The 14,258-nt window shown below is 47.4% G+C and overlaps 1 protein-coding gene and 1 long non-coding RNA gene across 5 annotated transcripts in view; both read left to right on the forward strand.

Moving 5' to 3' along the window:
* Nucleotides 1-4,738, forward strand: part of CACNG7 (calcium voltage-gated channel auxiliary subunit gamma 7) — a 28,829-nt gene extending 24,091 nt beyond the window's left edge. For 3 of the 4 annotated variants that reach the window (XM_017497921.2, XM_037727641.1, XM_017497919.2), the window contains one exon: nucleotides 2,806-4,738. In XM_017497921.2, coding sequence (XP_017353410.1) covers nucleotides 2,806-3,296 — 491 coding nt within the window. In that variant the 3' untranslated portion in view covers nucleotides 3,297-4,738. Of the gene's footprint in view, nucleotides 1-2,239; nucleotides 2,386-2,805 lie in introns of all 4 variants that reach the window. The other variant, XM_017497920.2, reaches the window with a different exon arrangement.
* Nucleotides 4,739-6,416: 1,678 nt separating this feature from the next.
* Nucleotides 6,417-10,023, forward strand: LOC119466859. The gene is made up of 2 exons (XR_005195351.1): nucleotides 6,417-6,636; nucleotides 9,753-10,023. It is a non-coding gene; the product is annotated as an uncharacterized LOC119466859 (long non-coding RNA).
* Nucleotides 10,024-14,258: the final 4,235 nt, after the last annotated feature.

Below are 14,258 nucleotides of genomic sequence, written 5' to 3' on the forward strand. Positions count from 1 at the left end.
AAAAAAAAAAAAAAAAAAAAAAAAAAAAAAAAAAAAAAAAAAAAAAAAAAAAAACCAAGAAAACAAAATTGAGATGTAATTCACCTACTATACATTTCATAAAATTCAGTGATTTTTAGTACATCCACAAGGTTGGACAACCAACTCCATTAGCTAATTTCACAACATTTTCATTATTCTCAAAAGAAACCTCACATACCTTAGCAGCCAGACACAATTTCCCCCTCAATCCTATTCCCTGGCAACCATGAATCTACTTTCTGTGTCTGTGGATTTGCCTATTCTGGACATTGCATATAAATGGAATCACACAATATGTGGTATTTCGCATCTGGCTTCTTTTACTTAGCTTGCTTTCTAGGTTCATTCCTATGGTAGCATGAATCAGTACACCGTTCCCTTTTTTGGCTGAATAGTATTCCTTTCTATGGATATACCACATTTTGTTTATCCATTCATCAGCTGATGGACATTTGGGCTGTTTCCGCTTTTTGGCTATTATGCATAACGCTGTTACAAACATCCGTGTACAAGTTTTTGTGTGAACATATGTTTCCACTTCTCTTGGGTACATACCTAGGAGTGGAATTGCTGGGTCATATGATAATTCTATCTTTAACTTTTTGAGGCGCTGCCAAATGAAATTCATATACTTCTTATGTGCCACAAAATACCAGTCTTGTTTTGATTTTTTAAATCATTTACTTATGTGAAAGCCATTCTTAGCTGGTGGGCCACACAGAATGAGGGGGTGAGCTGGGTTTCGTCCATAAACCATGCTTTGCCGACCCCCCGGTGTAGACAATGGAAGGAATCTGGGCTTATTCTGTGTGTGTTGCACACAGAATGTTTATCTGTAGGATTCTAGGGGAAGAGGCTGGTAGTGATTGGATACATTTAAGGCAGGGAACTTTGTAACCTCCTCAAGCCAGTCTTGGCATGGTTACTGTTTAAAGGAAATATCATCTTGAGAAAATGATAATCGCCTCTTAGAAATTCTCAGATCGGACCTCTCCTCTGCACACTGCCCATATGCTCTATTTCCTCAATTGTAAATGGCGTTAAAAATGTACCTCCTTCAAAGAGGTGTTGTGAAGTTTGAATGAATTTATATATATACAACACCGAGAACAGTGCCTGGCACAGACCAAGACCTATATAAGTCGTTGCTATTATTATTGCTATTGTTGCAATTATTATCCACACAGCCTCAGCTCAGGCCTCATCCTCCTCCCCCTGGAATATGTCTCCCTCCAGTCTGTTCCCAGCACCAGCCAGCCCTCAGAGGTTCTTCTAACACTAAGATCTGGCCCTGTCCTTCCTCTTCTACAAACTTTGTGTAGCTCTCTAGTATCCTTAGTGCCGGGCTCCTGGGTGCGGCATTCGAAGCTCATCATGGCTCTACCTTTCCTTTTCTCTAACCTCATTTCTTGTGGCTACAGCTCATGTTACAGCTACATGGGTGGACCAGCTCCATGTCACCCCCCCTCCCAACCAAACCTTCGCCCCTATTGTTTACTATGCCAGTGTACTGTTACTCTTCCCTGGGCCTCATGCTTTAAGACTTGAACAGGCTGGGCACGGTGACTCACGCCTGTAATCCCAGCACTTTGGGAGGCCAAGGAGGGCAGATCACCTGAGGTCAGGAGTTCGAGACCAGCCTGGCCAACATGGTGAAACCCTATCTCTACTAAAAATACAAAAAATTAGCCAGGCGCAGTAGCGGGTGCCTATAATCCAGCTACTTGGGAGGCTGAGGCAGGAGAATCGCTTGGACCTGGGAGGTTGGAGGTTGCGCTGAGCCAAGATTGGGCCACTGCACTCCAGCCTGGGCCACAGAGTGAGACTCTGTCTCAAAAAGAAAAAGACTTGAACAAAGGAATCTTTCCTTCATTTGTCTTGCCCCTGCCCCAGGTGGGTTTGGCGCCCCTTCCAGACTCCCACAGAGTTCCGTGCTACTTGTAGCCGGTATCACCTTATATGTGACTTGATCAGTGTTTCTATTTTCCTTCTCCAATTCCATTGTGAGTTCCTGGATGGTAGATTTAGGGGGAAGAGGGAGGTTGTTGTTGATTCATCTCTGGGCTTCCTGCACCCAGCCAAGGCCCAGCACACGAGGGGCTTCCAGGAAGGTAGTCCAGGACAGAATGGGGAGGAGGGGAAGGCAGTGAGGTGGGGCTGGGGCTGGAAAAAGGGGCCCACTTCTAATGGATGAGGGCACCCCCTCTGCTCCCCCTAGGCCTCTCCTTGGTGGTGGGCTTGGTTCTTTACATCTCCAGCATCAACGACGAGGTCATGAACAGGCCCAGCAGCTCTGAGCAGTATTTTCATTATCGCTACGGGTGGTCTTTTGCCTTCGCCGCTTCCTCCTTCCTACTCAAAGAGGTGACGTCCGTGGGACCTAGACTCTAGCGTTCTGAATGGAGAGAGGTCTTGGGGGCCTGGTTCCTGAGTCCAGGAAGAAAGAGAGGCTGGAGATGTAGACTCTGGCGTCAGAGGGAGGTGGTAGCTGAGGGTCTAACCCGTGGGTCCTGAAGGAAGAGGGGGTCTGAAAGCTCCAACTTTTGGGATCCTTGGGGAGGAGGGGTCTGGAGACTGAGACTCCTGGGTCTTGAGGGAGGGGCTATCCTGAGGGCTTGGACTCCTGAGGTCCTGGGGAAGGAGAGGGCTGGAGCCCTGATCCTAGGTCCTGGGATAGGAAGGGGCTTGGGGTGGGGACTCTGAGTCCTGGAGTTAGGGGAGACCAGTTGGGGTCCCGGGATGCGCAAGGGGCGCCCCTGGGACTCTGACCTTGCCTTGCCGCAGGGGGCCGGCGTGATGTCCGTGTACCTGTTCACCAAGCGCTACGCGGAGGAGGAGATGTACCGCCCACACCCGGCCTTCTACCGCCCGCGTCTCAGCGACTGCTCCGACTACTCGGGCCAGTTCCTGCAGCCCGAGGCGTGGCGCCGCGGCCGGAGCCCCTCCGACATCTCCAGCGACGTGTCCATCCAAATGACGCAGAACTACCCTCCCGCCATCAAGTATCCGGACCACCTGCACATCTCCACCTCGCCCTGCTGAGGTCCGCCCCTTGGAGCTCCCCTGCCTCCTCCTCCTCCTCCTCCCCGGGAGTCTCCCTGCGGTGCAGCCCCCCTTCCCTCCTCGGGACTCTTCGCTCCCACCCGAAGGAGGCTTTGCCAGCTTTAGGCCACGCCCTCTCCCCAGTGGCTCCGCCCACACCCTGCCTCATTTCAATGGCCGCGCCCCTTTTTCCTGACCTCTCCTTTTCATTGGTCCCTCTCACTAGCAAGTGACTCCTCCCTCCTCATTTCCCCGCCCCTTTCCCTTAAGACCCGCCCCTTTTTTCTGACTCCTCCTCTCCAAGAAAATTAACTCCTCCCTCGTTCTCCACCTGTTCTGCGCTGGGAGCAGCCCGCGGCTGTGCAGGCGCCCAGCTCCCCGAAGCTCCCCAACCTCCGACCTCACCGCAGGGGCCCTGGGTTGGGAAGCAGGTTCGGGCAGCCGCCGGGAATGCCGACCATCTTCTTCTCCCTTCTGCTCCGGGCTTCCTTTTTCCCTGCCTAATCTCACCTCCTGACCTGCTGGGTCACCGGGTGCAGCGGGAGGACCGGCTTGCTCCACCCACAGCCGCGGGATGGGATGGGGAACGGGGCTGGAAGCCACGGGTACGGTTAACCTGGCCGCTGGCCCTTCCCTTCCCGCCTCCCCTGCTTCCCTGGGAGGTCCCATTCGTTCTCACCGGCCGGGCTCTTTTCTGCTTCCTGAAGGTTACCTGCCTTTTAGGGGGCTCTTATCTAAAGGATCTTCTTGCTTTCTCAGCTATCCTTGGCTTCTTTTTCGTCTTCCTCCTTCTTTAACTCTTTCTCTCCTTTCCTCCCTCCACCCGCTTGTCCCAAGCTCCTGAGTGCATCCAGCCGTAGGCACACACCAGGCGGCCAGAATGGGGACCCTAGGGTGGAGGGAATCACCCCCGCGCCATCTCCACACCTGTGCCCGCCTCTCCCCCCTCGAGGCCCCGTCGAGGGAGGGAGGGGCAGTAGCGGGGGTCGACGCCCCCCCAAACCTCTAAGTCTTCCATTTTCTGGCTCTCCACCTCATTGACGTCCCTCTTCCCCCCTCAGAACCCCAACTTTGGCCTCTTTCAAGGGCCCGTCCGCCCCGTTGGACAGATTTTGGGGGGAGAGGAGGTCACCAGGAACTCGCCCACCCCCTCTTCTTAGGGAAAGAGGGGCAAGGTAGCACAGTGCTGTACACGGAACCAGAATGGCCCCCGGGGTGGGGGGGAGGGGGGCAGGGGAGGGACGGGGGCTTTTAGTTTGCATCTTGGGTGGGAGGGGGGAGGAGGGGACCCGCCGCAGTTAACCTGACTTTACGCAGAGATTTTTAACGAGGCTGGGGGGAGGGGGGCACTGGGGGTGGCGACAGGGTGGGGTGGGGGGCCTGGCTCTGTTATTTACCGTGTATCATATGTAAATATCGACAGAAACTTCAATAAACTTTATTTCAAACACGTCTCCGCCTGCCCAGAGGGAAGGGATTGGATACATGGGGCTTAGCCTAGGTCTCTGCTTCTAGGGTTGCAGGCCTAACGTGCTGCAGAATAAGGTTAGCTGGGCCGTTGTTAAAGACTTAATCATCATCATTATCGATGGCAGCGCTTCATACTTCAGCCCGTGTAAAGCATGCAGGACGGTTAATGACACTGGTCAGGATCAATAAACACTTTCTCTTGGTATTACTATGACCATGTAGACTACTGTTACTATGACTCGCCTTCCTTTGACATTCATTGCTGCTTTTAACTTTCTTCCTAAGCCTGCACGTTCAATTTATTGGCCTCATTTTGCAGATAGGTCCAGAGAGATGAAATGATGTATCCAAGATCACACAGGTGGAAATTGGCAGAGCCATTTGCTACACCCAAGTTTGGGCTGGGCATGGTGGCTCATACCTGCAATCCCAGCACTTTGGGAGGCTGAGGCGGGCAGATCATTTGAGGTCAGGAGTTCGAGACCAGCCTGGCCAACATGGCAAAACCCCATCTCTACTAAAAATACAAAAAATTATCTGGGTGCTGTGGCTCACACCTGTAATCCCAGCTACTCGGGAGGCTGAAGCAGAGAATCACTTCAACCTGGGAGGCAGAGGCTGCACTGAGCTGAGATCACGCCACTGTACTTTAGCCTGGGTGACAGAGTGAGACTCCATTTCAAAATAATAATAATAAAACCAAGTTTATCTGGTTCCAAAGCTTGGGATTCCTCCTGCTTGTACCAGGCAGTGGTGGGTTTTCCCAATGCTTGGCTCGGTCCCTCTGTTGAGAAATGACGGCTACCGTTTACTGCACACCTACCTGAGCCAGACGCCTTCCTTCCTTACATGATCTCATTAGACATTCACAGCAGCTCTGTACAGAGGAATTATCACCCCATTTTTTGCAGGTGAAGGAGGCAGGCTCAGAAAGTAGGCACCACAATCTGCAGTCTCACCCACTATACTGAGAGACTGAGAACAGCCTAAATGTTTGATAAGCTTATTCTTGGAGCGTATTGTAAAGGAAGCACTGTGCCACATCCTCCCTTTGCCTTGTATTGATGTGGCCTCTTAAGGATCCATCAGAGCAACTTTTGCAACTACAATCACAACTGGTAACAACCATAGCCACATTTATCAGCTCATCATTAGGGGCTCAGATGCTGCACTAAACACTTTTTTTTTTTTTTTTAATACAGTCAAGTTCTCCCTATATTTCCCAGGTTGGTCTTGAACTCCTGGTCTCAAGAGATCCTCCTACCTCAGCCTCCCAAAGTGCAAGAATTACAGGCGAGAGCCACCCTACCGGCCCAGCACTAAGCAATTTTGATTATTAGCTCACTGAATCCTTCCAACCATCCTGTGAATCAGATATTCCAATTAGCCCCATTTTATAGATAATGAAACCGAGGCTCAGGGAAGTAAGGCCGTCCAGCTGGTAAGATGAGGAGAATTCATGCCTGGTTTGTCTGACCTCGGAGTCCACACTCTTCACTGCTCTAATTTACTGCTATGGATTTGGTGCAAACTCATTCTGTGACCTTGAGCAAATCTTTTAATCTCTGGGGCTTCAGTTTCTTTTTCTGCAAAAAAGATAAAAAAATACCAAGAGTAGTGATTGGTTTAGAAGGATTCCAAATCCCTCTGGAATAGGGAGGGTGGTGGGGGTAAGTTAGCGGGAAAGAGTTCTGAATCAGCAGAACTGGACTCCGGAGGGAAATATTCTGAGTCATTTTCAATGATTTCACACATTTCTGGAGGTCATACTTAAGATCCGGGACTGCAAGTAATGTCTCAGATTCGTTGTCAAAACTAAGTGATTCGTAGTGGCTGCTTGGAGCCCAGTATTAGAAGGATTCTGAACATCTGCTCAGTGGGAAAGAATGTCGCCATTGATTGGTGCTGTCTGCCGTGCTGCTCAATTGGTGCTGTCTGCCTTGCCTGCAGGATGGGCTGTGGTGACGCACATGCTAGATATTTGCTAACATTACAGGGAAGTTAACCCAAAATCCTAAGGTTTGTGTTCTTTTTAAAAAATCAAGCTAGTTCTTTTGTTTACTGAACTTTGAACATGGAATGCAACCCCACAGTTCAAGATTGGTGAGTTTTTTATTTTGTTTTAAAGAAATGCCGTGAAAAGTTCCACCTTTACCCAAAGTAAGTCAGGATGTCCTAACATTCTGAAATCCTCCTCTCCCTGAGGCATGGCATTATTAGTTTTTAATGTATAATTTCAGGAATACTCTATGCATATTCAAGTATATTTGCATGTGTTTAAATCCACATACAGACGAGTATGTGGTATACACATTTTTTTTTAATTTTATACATTTATCATGTAATGTACATAGTTCTGTTCCTTCCAGCTTCACATGAGAATGCATGATGGAGCTCGTTAGGTATGTTATATAACTCTACCTTACTGTTTTCCAAGGCTGCTTAATAACAATTGTTTGCATAAATTAATTGCATAATTTATTGAGTGCTTACATGCCAGCCTCTTTGTGTTTCAGTCCTAAGCACTTTACATTCTACAGCCCCAGGAGGTTTGGTACTCTTAGTATCATTCTCACTTTATAAATGAGATCCCTAGACACAGAGAGGTTAATTAGCTTTCTCCTGGTCATGCAGCTATTAAGTGGTCAAGCTAAAATTTGAATCCTAGGAGTCTCCTGTGTCTACAGCACTCATCCTCTAAGCGGTATACGTGTGTGTGTGTGTGTGTGTGTGTGTGTGTGTGTGTGTGTGTGTGTTTGAAACGGATCTCTCTCTGTTGCAGTGGTACTATCCCAGCTTACTGCAACCTCCACCTCCTCAGTAGCTGGTATTACAGGCATGTGCCACCATGCCCGGCTAATTTTTGTATTTTTAGTAGAGGTGGGGTTTTGCCATGTTGGCCAGACTGGTCTTGAACTTCTGACCTCCTTGGCCTCCCAAAGTGCTGGGATGACAGGCATGGGCCACTGTGTATATAGAAGCCACCTGGTTCCATCTATTTATCAATGATCTATGTCTCTCTGAGCTCAAACTCCTGAGCTCAAGCAATCAGCTGACCTGAGCTTCTCAAAGTCCTGGGATTGCAGGCATGAACCACCACGCTGGGTTCTATTCACTCTTGAGATTTAACTTACATGCTCCTTCCTCCAGGAAGCCTTCCCTGAGCTCCCAAGCCTCCATCAGGGTCTGTGTGAATCCTTCCAACCTGCCCTATCCTGCCCTCCTTGGGCCATGTGCTTCTTAAAGTGTGACCTAGGGACATCCCTGAGACCCATTTAGGAAGTCCACAAGGTCAAAGGTATTTTTATCATAATACTAAGATATAGGCCGGGCGCGGTGGCTCAAGCCTGTAATCCCAGCACTGTGGGAGGCCGAGGCGGGTGGATCACGAGGTCAAGAGATCGAGACCATCCTGGTCAACATGGTGAAACCCCGTCTCTACTAAAACTACAAAAAATTAGCTGGGCATGGTGGCGCGTGCCTGTAATCCCAGCTACTCAGGAGGCTGAGGCAGGAGAATTGCCTGAACCCAGGAGGCGGAGGTTGCGGTGAGCCGAGATCGTGCCATTGCACTCCAGTCTGGGTAACAAGAGCGAAACTCTGTCTCAAAAAAAACAAAAACAAAAACATAATACTAAGATATTTTCCTTTTTTATTCTATTCTCTCATGAGGGTATAGAGTTTGGAGGCTTCACAAGAAGAACACGATTGACTGAATGCAGAAGCAGATATGAGACTTTGACTTTCTTCTATTGAGTCAAATGTTGAATTGATTTTTAAAAATATAAGCCAACAATATTTTATTTTGGAAACTATAGTTATTTTTATTAAAATAAGTTGCTTCTGTAAATATTCAGTGAGTTATTTTACTTAAATACATATTTTAGATTTTTTTCTCAGTTTGAATTGCAAATATGCAAAAAATCAATAGACATAGTACAAATTTAAAAAGCTCTTTGAGGTCCCCTACAATTTTCTTTGTTTTATTTTTAGACAAGGTTTTGCTCTGTTGCCCAAGCTATCATAGCTCACTGCAACCTTGAACTTCCAGGTTCAAGGAATCCTCCCATCCCAGCCTCCTGAGTAGCTTAGACTACAGGTGCGCACCACCACGCCCAGCTAGTATTTTTAAATTTTTTTGTGAAGATGGAGTCTCAAACTCATGGCCTCAAATGATCCTCTCACATTCGCCTCCCAAAGTGTTAGGATTACAAGTGTGAGGCACCAGCTCTCTACAATTTTTAAGTGTATGGAGGGATCCTGCATTCAAAGGTTTAAATGCTAATTCTGTATGTCACAGAGGCAGTAAGGTCTGCCTCATTCCTCTAATGACTGTACAGTGGTCCACTGCAGAGAGGTAATTTATTTTAACAATAAACTCATTTTAATTATGAATTTATGTATTTATTCTTCTTAATTTTTACATTTTTTTCTATTTTCTTTTTTTTTATTTAAAATTTTTTTACCAAGGACACATAAATTTATTTATTTATTTATTTGAGATGGAGTTTAACTCTTGTCACCCAGGCTGGAGTGCAATGGTGAGTTCTCTGCCCACTGCAATGTCTGCCTCCCAGGTTCAAGTGATTCTCCTGCCTCAGCCTCCTGAGTAGCTGGGATTACAGGCAGCACCACCACGCCCAGCTGATTTTTGTATTTTTAGTAGAGATGGGGTTTCACCATGCTGGCTAGCTTGGTCTCAAACTCCTGACCTCAGGTGATCTGCCCGCCTCGGCCTCCCAAAGCGCTGGGGTTACAGGAGTGAGTCACCATGCATGGCTCCTAAAGTTAATAGTCATGATTTAAAAGTTTCAGCATCAGAGAAGGGTAAAGAGAAAGCAGCTTTTGGCTGGGCATGGTGGCCCATGTCTGTAATCCCCACACTTTGAGAGGCCAAGGCAGAGTTTAAGACCAGCCTGGCCAACATGGTGAAAACCCATGACATAGTTAATCTCTCCTAAAAACACAAAATTAGCCCCGTGGGGTGGTGCATGCCTGTAATCCCAGCTACTTGGGAGGCTGAGGCAGGAGAACTGCTTGAACCCTGGGAGGCGGAGGTTACAGTGAGCTGAGATCACGCCTGGGCAACAACAGTGAAACTCCATCTCAAATAAATACATAAATAAATAATAAATAAAAATAGCTTTCTCCTCGCTCTTCTCAATTTCAGCTTCATTTCCCAAAGGGAATGACTGTTACCACTTTCTTACTTCTTCTAGGCCCGTGGTTCTCACCTGGAAGTCATTTTGCCCCCAGGTTACATTCGGCAATGTCCAGAGATATTTTTGGATGTCACAACTCAGGGCTGGCGGGGACTGAGGTGCTATGGGAACCTAGCAAGACGCTGGAACACACCCTGCAATGCACGGGACGGCCACCCCTGGCAAAACAGCAGCTTGTCTCTGATGTGACTAGTGCCACGATCATTGAGAAAGCCTCTGCCAGACTTTTATCTAGAAATCAATAAACAGAAATATCTTCATTAAGATATTTCCTTTTTTTTAACCTTTATTTTTATGGACACAAATGGGATCTTCCTAAATTGCTTCATAAGCTGTGATTCTTTTTACAATTTTTAAATTTTGAGACAGGGTCTGTCTCTCTGTCACTTGGGCTGGATGGAGCACAGTGGCACAACCTTGGCTCACGGCAGCCTCAACCTCCTGAGCTCAAGCCATCCTTTCACTTCAGCTTCCTGAGGAGCTGGGACTATACTCCTGGTTCATTTTTTAAAAATTATTTTCTGGTCGGGCGTGGTGGTTCATGCCTGTAATCCTAGCACTTTGGGAGGCTGAGGCGGGTGGATCACCTGAGGTCAGGAGTTCGAGATCAGCTTGGCCAACATAGTGAAACCCCATCTTTACTAAAAATACAAAAAATTAGCCAGGCGTAGTGGGGGACGCTTGTAATCCCAGCTACTCAGGAGCCTGAGGCAGGAGAATCACTTGAACCTGGGAGACAGAGGTGGTGGTGAGCCAAGATCACGTTACTGCATTTCAGACTGGGCAACAAGAGCGAAACTCCGTCACAAAAAAATATATGTATATATATTTTGTAGAGTCGAGGATCTCACTATGCTGCCCAGGCTGAGCTTCCTGAAGTGCTGGGATTACAGGCCTGAACCACCGTGCTCTGCCAGCTGTGATAATCTGCAAGAGATTAGGGACCTCTTTGAGAATCAGGTAAAAGCTACGGACCCCCAGAAAAAAATACTCATACAAAATTTGGTACATAATTTCAGGGGCTTACTGACATCCCAGTAGCTCTGCCAGAATTCCCTGGATGTGTGATTTTGAATCACGGTCTTCAGCAACAGAGAGATCACTAACTGCATCCCCTCCTCTTCTACAGATGAGAGAATGAGAGAAGGAAGGTGCAGAAAGAACTGAGGTTTGGCTCCGGCTTCCTCGGGAGGCAAAGGAGAGCGTGGATTGGAACTCGGGCCACCTGGCTCCCCAGCGTTGGAATATTTCCACTTCACCCTGAATGAGGACGTTTTAGAAACGCTGATCGACTCTTCCTGGTACAGCAGGAAGACATGCCACCACCACTCTGTTCCTCTTGAGAAAACACAAAGGCCCCAGCTGTTGTTGATGAGAAACACTCAAGCACCTGGGAAAAACCACACACTCAGGATATGAGGCAGGGAGACGGGTTGGTTAGGGACAGGAGGTTGGGACTGGCTGTGTAGGGGATAGAGACCCTAGAATATGTCTCATTCCCTGACTCATTCATTCGTTTGTTCGTTCATTCATTCATTCGTTCAGCTTCCCTGGACCGAGGACTCCTGTCCGCCAGGGCTGAGCTGGGATCTGGGGGACATAAGTAAATCAGACCCGTGCCTGTCCCTGAACAGCTCCTGCACCAGTGCAGAGAAGACCGACCCATGTGTCAATCACAGTGTAGCGTTGCTGTGGCTTAAGGGAGCCAGTGCAAGGCAGGTTGGAAGCACTGTTGTAGACCCTGATGTGGGCTTCGGAGGTCAGGGAAGGCTTCTTGGAGGAAGGAGTGTGTAAGTTGAATCTCAAGGAGCTGGGGATAGAGCCAGGTGCAGTGGCTTAAGTCTCTAATCCTAGCACTTTGGGGAGGCTGAGGTGGGCAGATTGTTTGAGCTCAGGAGTTTGAGATGAGCCTGGGCAACATGACGAGACCCCGTCTCTACCAAAAATACAAAAAAAAAAAAAAAATAGCCAGGTGTGGTGGTACACACCTGTGGTCTCAGTTACTGAAGAGGCTGAGGTGGGAGGGTGGCTTAAGCCTGGGAAGTCAAGGCTGCAGCGAGCCAAGATTGTGTCACTGCACTCCAGTCTGGGTGACACAGCAAGACCCTATCTCAGAAAGAAAAAAAATGGATAGAGGGTTTGCCAGATGGCTGAGAGATGGAAGGGGGTTTCCTGCAAGGAAACCACCCAGGAAACCCTCAGAACAGGAAGGAGCTGGGAATGCTAGGGAAGACACCGGAAGGAGCTGGGAATGGTAGGGAAGACACCTTCAGTCCGCAGGAGGCAGCAATGGGGGCGGCTTACAATAAGGCTGGTGTTCTCGGCAAAAGGACCTAGGAGGTAAGGAGCTTCGATTTGCTCCCAAGGGCAATAGGGGGACGTGGGAGAATTTTATTATTTTGTGTGTTTTGGGGGACAGAGTCTTGCTCTGTTGCCCAGGCTGGAATACAGTGGCACAATCTCTGCTCACTGCAACCTCTCCCTCCCAGGTTCAAGTGATTCTCCTGCCTTAGCCTCCCAGGGAGCTGGGATTATGGGTGCACACCACCATGCTCAGCTAATTTTTGTATTTTTAGTAGAGACGGGGGTTTCGCCATGTTGGCCAGGCTGGTCTCTAAGTCCTGACCTCAAGTGATCCACCTGCCTCGGCCTCCCAAAGTGCTGGGATTACAGGTGTGAGCCACTACGCCTGGCGAGCTCTGGGTCTTACAAGGCTGAAGTTAAGATGTCAGCTGACTGTGTCCTTTGCTGGGGGTTTGGCTAGGGAGAGAGCTACTTCCAAGCTCCCACAGGTTGAGCCGAATTCATTTCCTTATGGTTGTTTGACTGAGGTCTCTGTTTTCTAGTTAGAAGAAAATACTCGCTCTCAGGTCTTTGCCACAACGAGGCAATTTGCTTCTTCAAGGTTCCCAGGAGAATCTCCTTTGCTTTGGTTCTTTCTGACCGCCTGATCCTTTTCTAAGAGATCACCTGATTAGGTCACACCCACCTGGGGTAATTTCCTTTTTAATTAAGTCAACTGATTCGGGACTTTAATATATCTACAAAATCCCTATACCTTGCCATATGATGTCATGTAATCATGGGAACGGCGTCACCTCCTAGTGACAGGTCTTGTCCACACTCAAGGGAAGGAGATTCTCTCAGGTGTGCACACCAGGGGGTGGGAATCTTGGAGATCATTCTAGAATTCTGCCTACCACAATTGGAAGTGAGGATCGAGGACTTCCTCAAGGGAAGGGACTAGCAAACCTATCTCTAACCCTGCAGGCTCTAGGTCTTGGCTTATGTGAAATGAATATATGAGCAAATATAGAAATGTGATCTTTAAAAAGTCCACAACCTGCTTCTTCTGTGACTCCCCTTCTGAAGGGGGCTTCCGCAGCTGAAGGGGTGATCCGTCTTTCAAAATGAAGTCAAGAGATGCTGTCTCATTCCTTTTTTTGTTTTTTTTCTTTTCTTTCTTTTTTTTTTTTTTAAATACGGGGTTTCACCATGTTGGTCAGGCTGGTCTTGAACTCCCGACCTCAGGTGATCCGCCTGCCTTGGTCTCCAAAGTGCTTGGATTACAGGCGTGAGCCACCGCACCCGGCCCCTGTCTCATTCCTTAAAGGGGTACATATATGACCCACACATTCACTGCTAGATGTGTGCCCAAGAGATATGAAAACATATATTCACACATAAACTTGCACACAAATGTTCATGGTAGCATTATCCCTAGTAGCCAAAATGTAGAAAAACCCCAAATGTTCATTGATACATGAATGGAGAAATAAAATGTGGTATCTCCCTCTATACCATGGAATATTCTGCCATGAAATGGATGAACCTAGAAGGCATCATACCACAATTAGCCTGAAAGCAGCCGGACACAAAGAACAATATGTTGTATGATTCAATTTCTATGAAATGTCTAGAATAGGAAAATCTATACAGACAGGAAGTACATTAGTGATTGCCTAGCGCTGGGGTGGGTGCTTAGATTGGGGATGATGGCTAAGGAGTACGTGGTATCTTCTTGGACTAACGAAAATGTTCTAAAATTGATCTAAAGTTGATGATTGCATAGCTCTATACAGTTAAAAACCGTTGAATTGTACACTTTAAGTGGGTGAATTGCATGATATTCGAGTTCGATCTCAATAAAGCTGAGGAAAAGAGATATACTCTCTTTAGTTGTTGAAATAAATCATGAGGTAATCATGCGTCACTTAGTGTCACAAAATTACCAGTAGAAGAACTAACACATGAGGAAGAAGGGAAGGAAAAGTGAGGGCTAGTTAATTTGTTATCTGTGAGAAAAATAAATAATGTATAATTTTGATACATCCAAAAGAAAATTATTATTTAGGGATGTCAAGGCAAGTAAGAGAAGAAATAGCTAAGAATGTTAATAGGCTTTTCCAATAAGGAACAGGATGTGAGGTGGAACAGGCTAAATTATTTTTATTATAATCCCTGCGTACTCTTAGATTCTTCTTTCTTTCTTTTTTTTTTTTT

Source organism: Cebus imitator, unplaced genomic scaffold (assembly GCF_001604975.1).
Source record: "Cebus imitator isolate Cc_AM_T3 unplaced genomic scaffold, Cebus_imitator-1.0 Scaffold235, whole genome shotgun sequence".
In the NCBI taxonomy this organism is placed as follows: Eukaryota; Metazoa; Chordata; class Mammalia; order Primates; family Cebidae; genus Cebus; species Cebus imitator.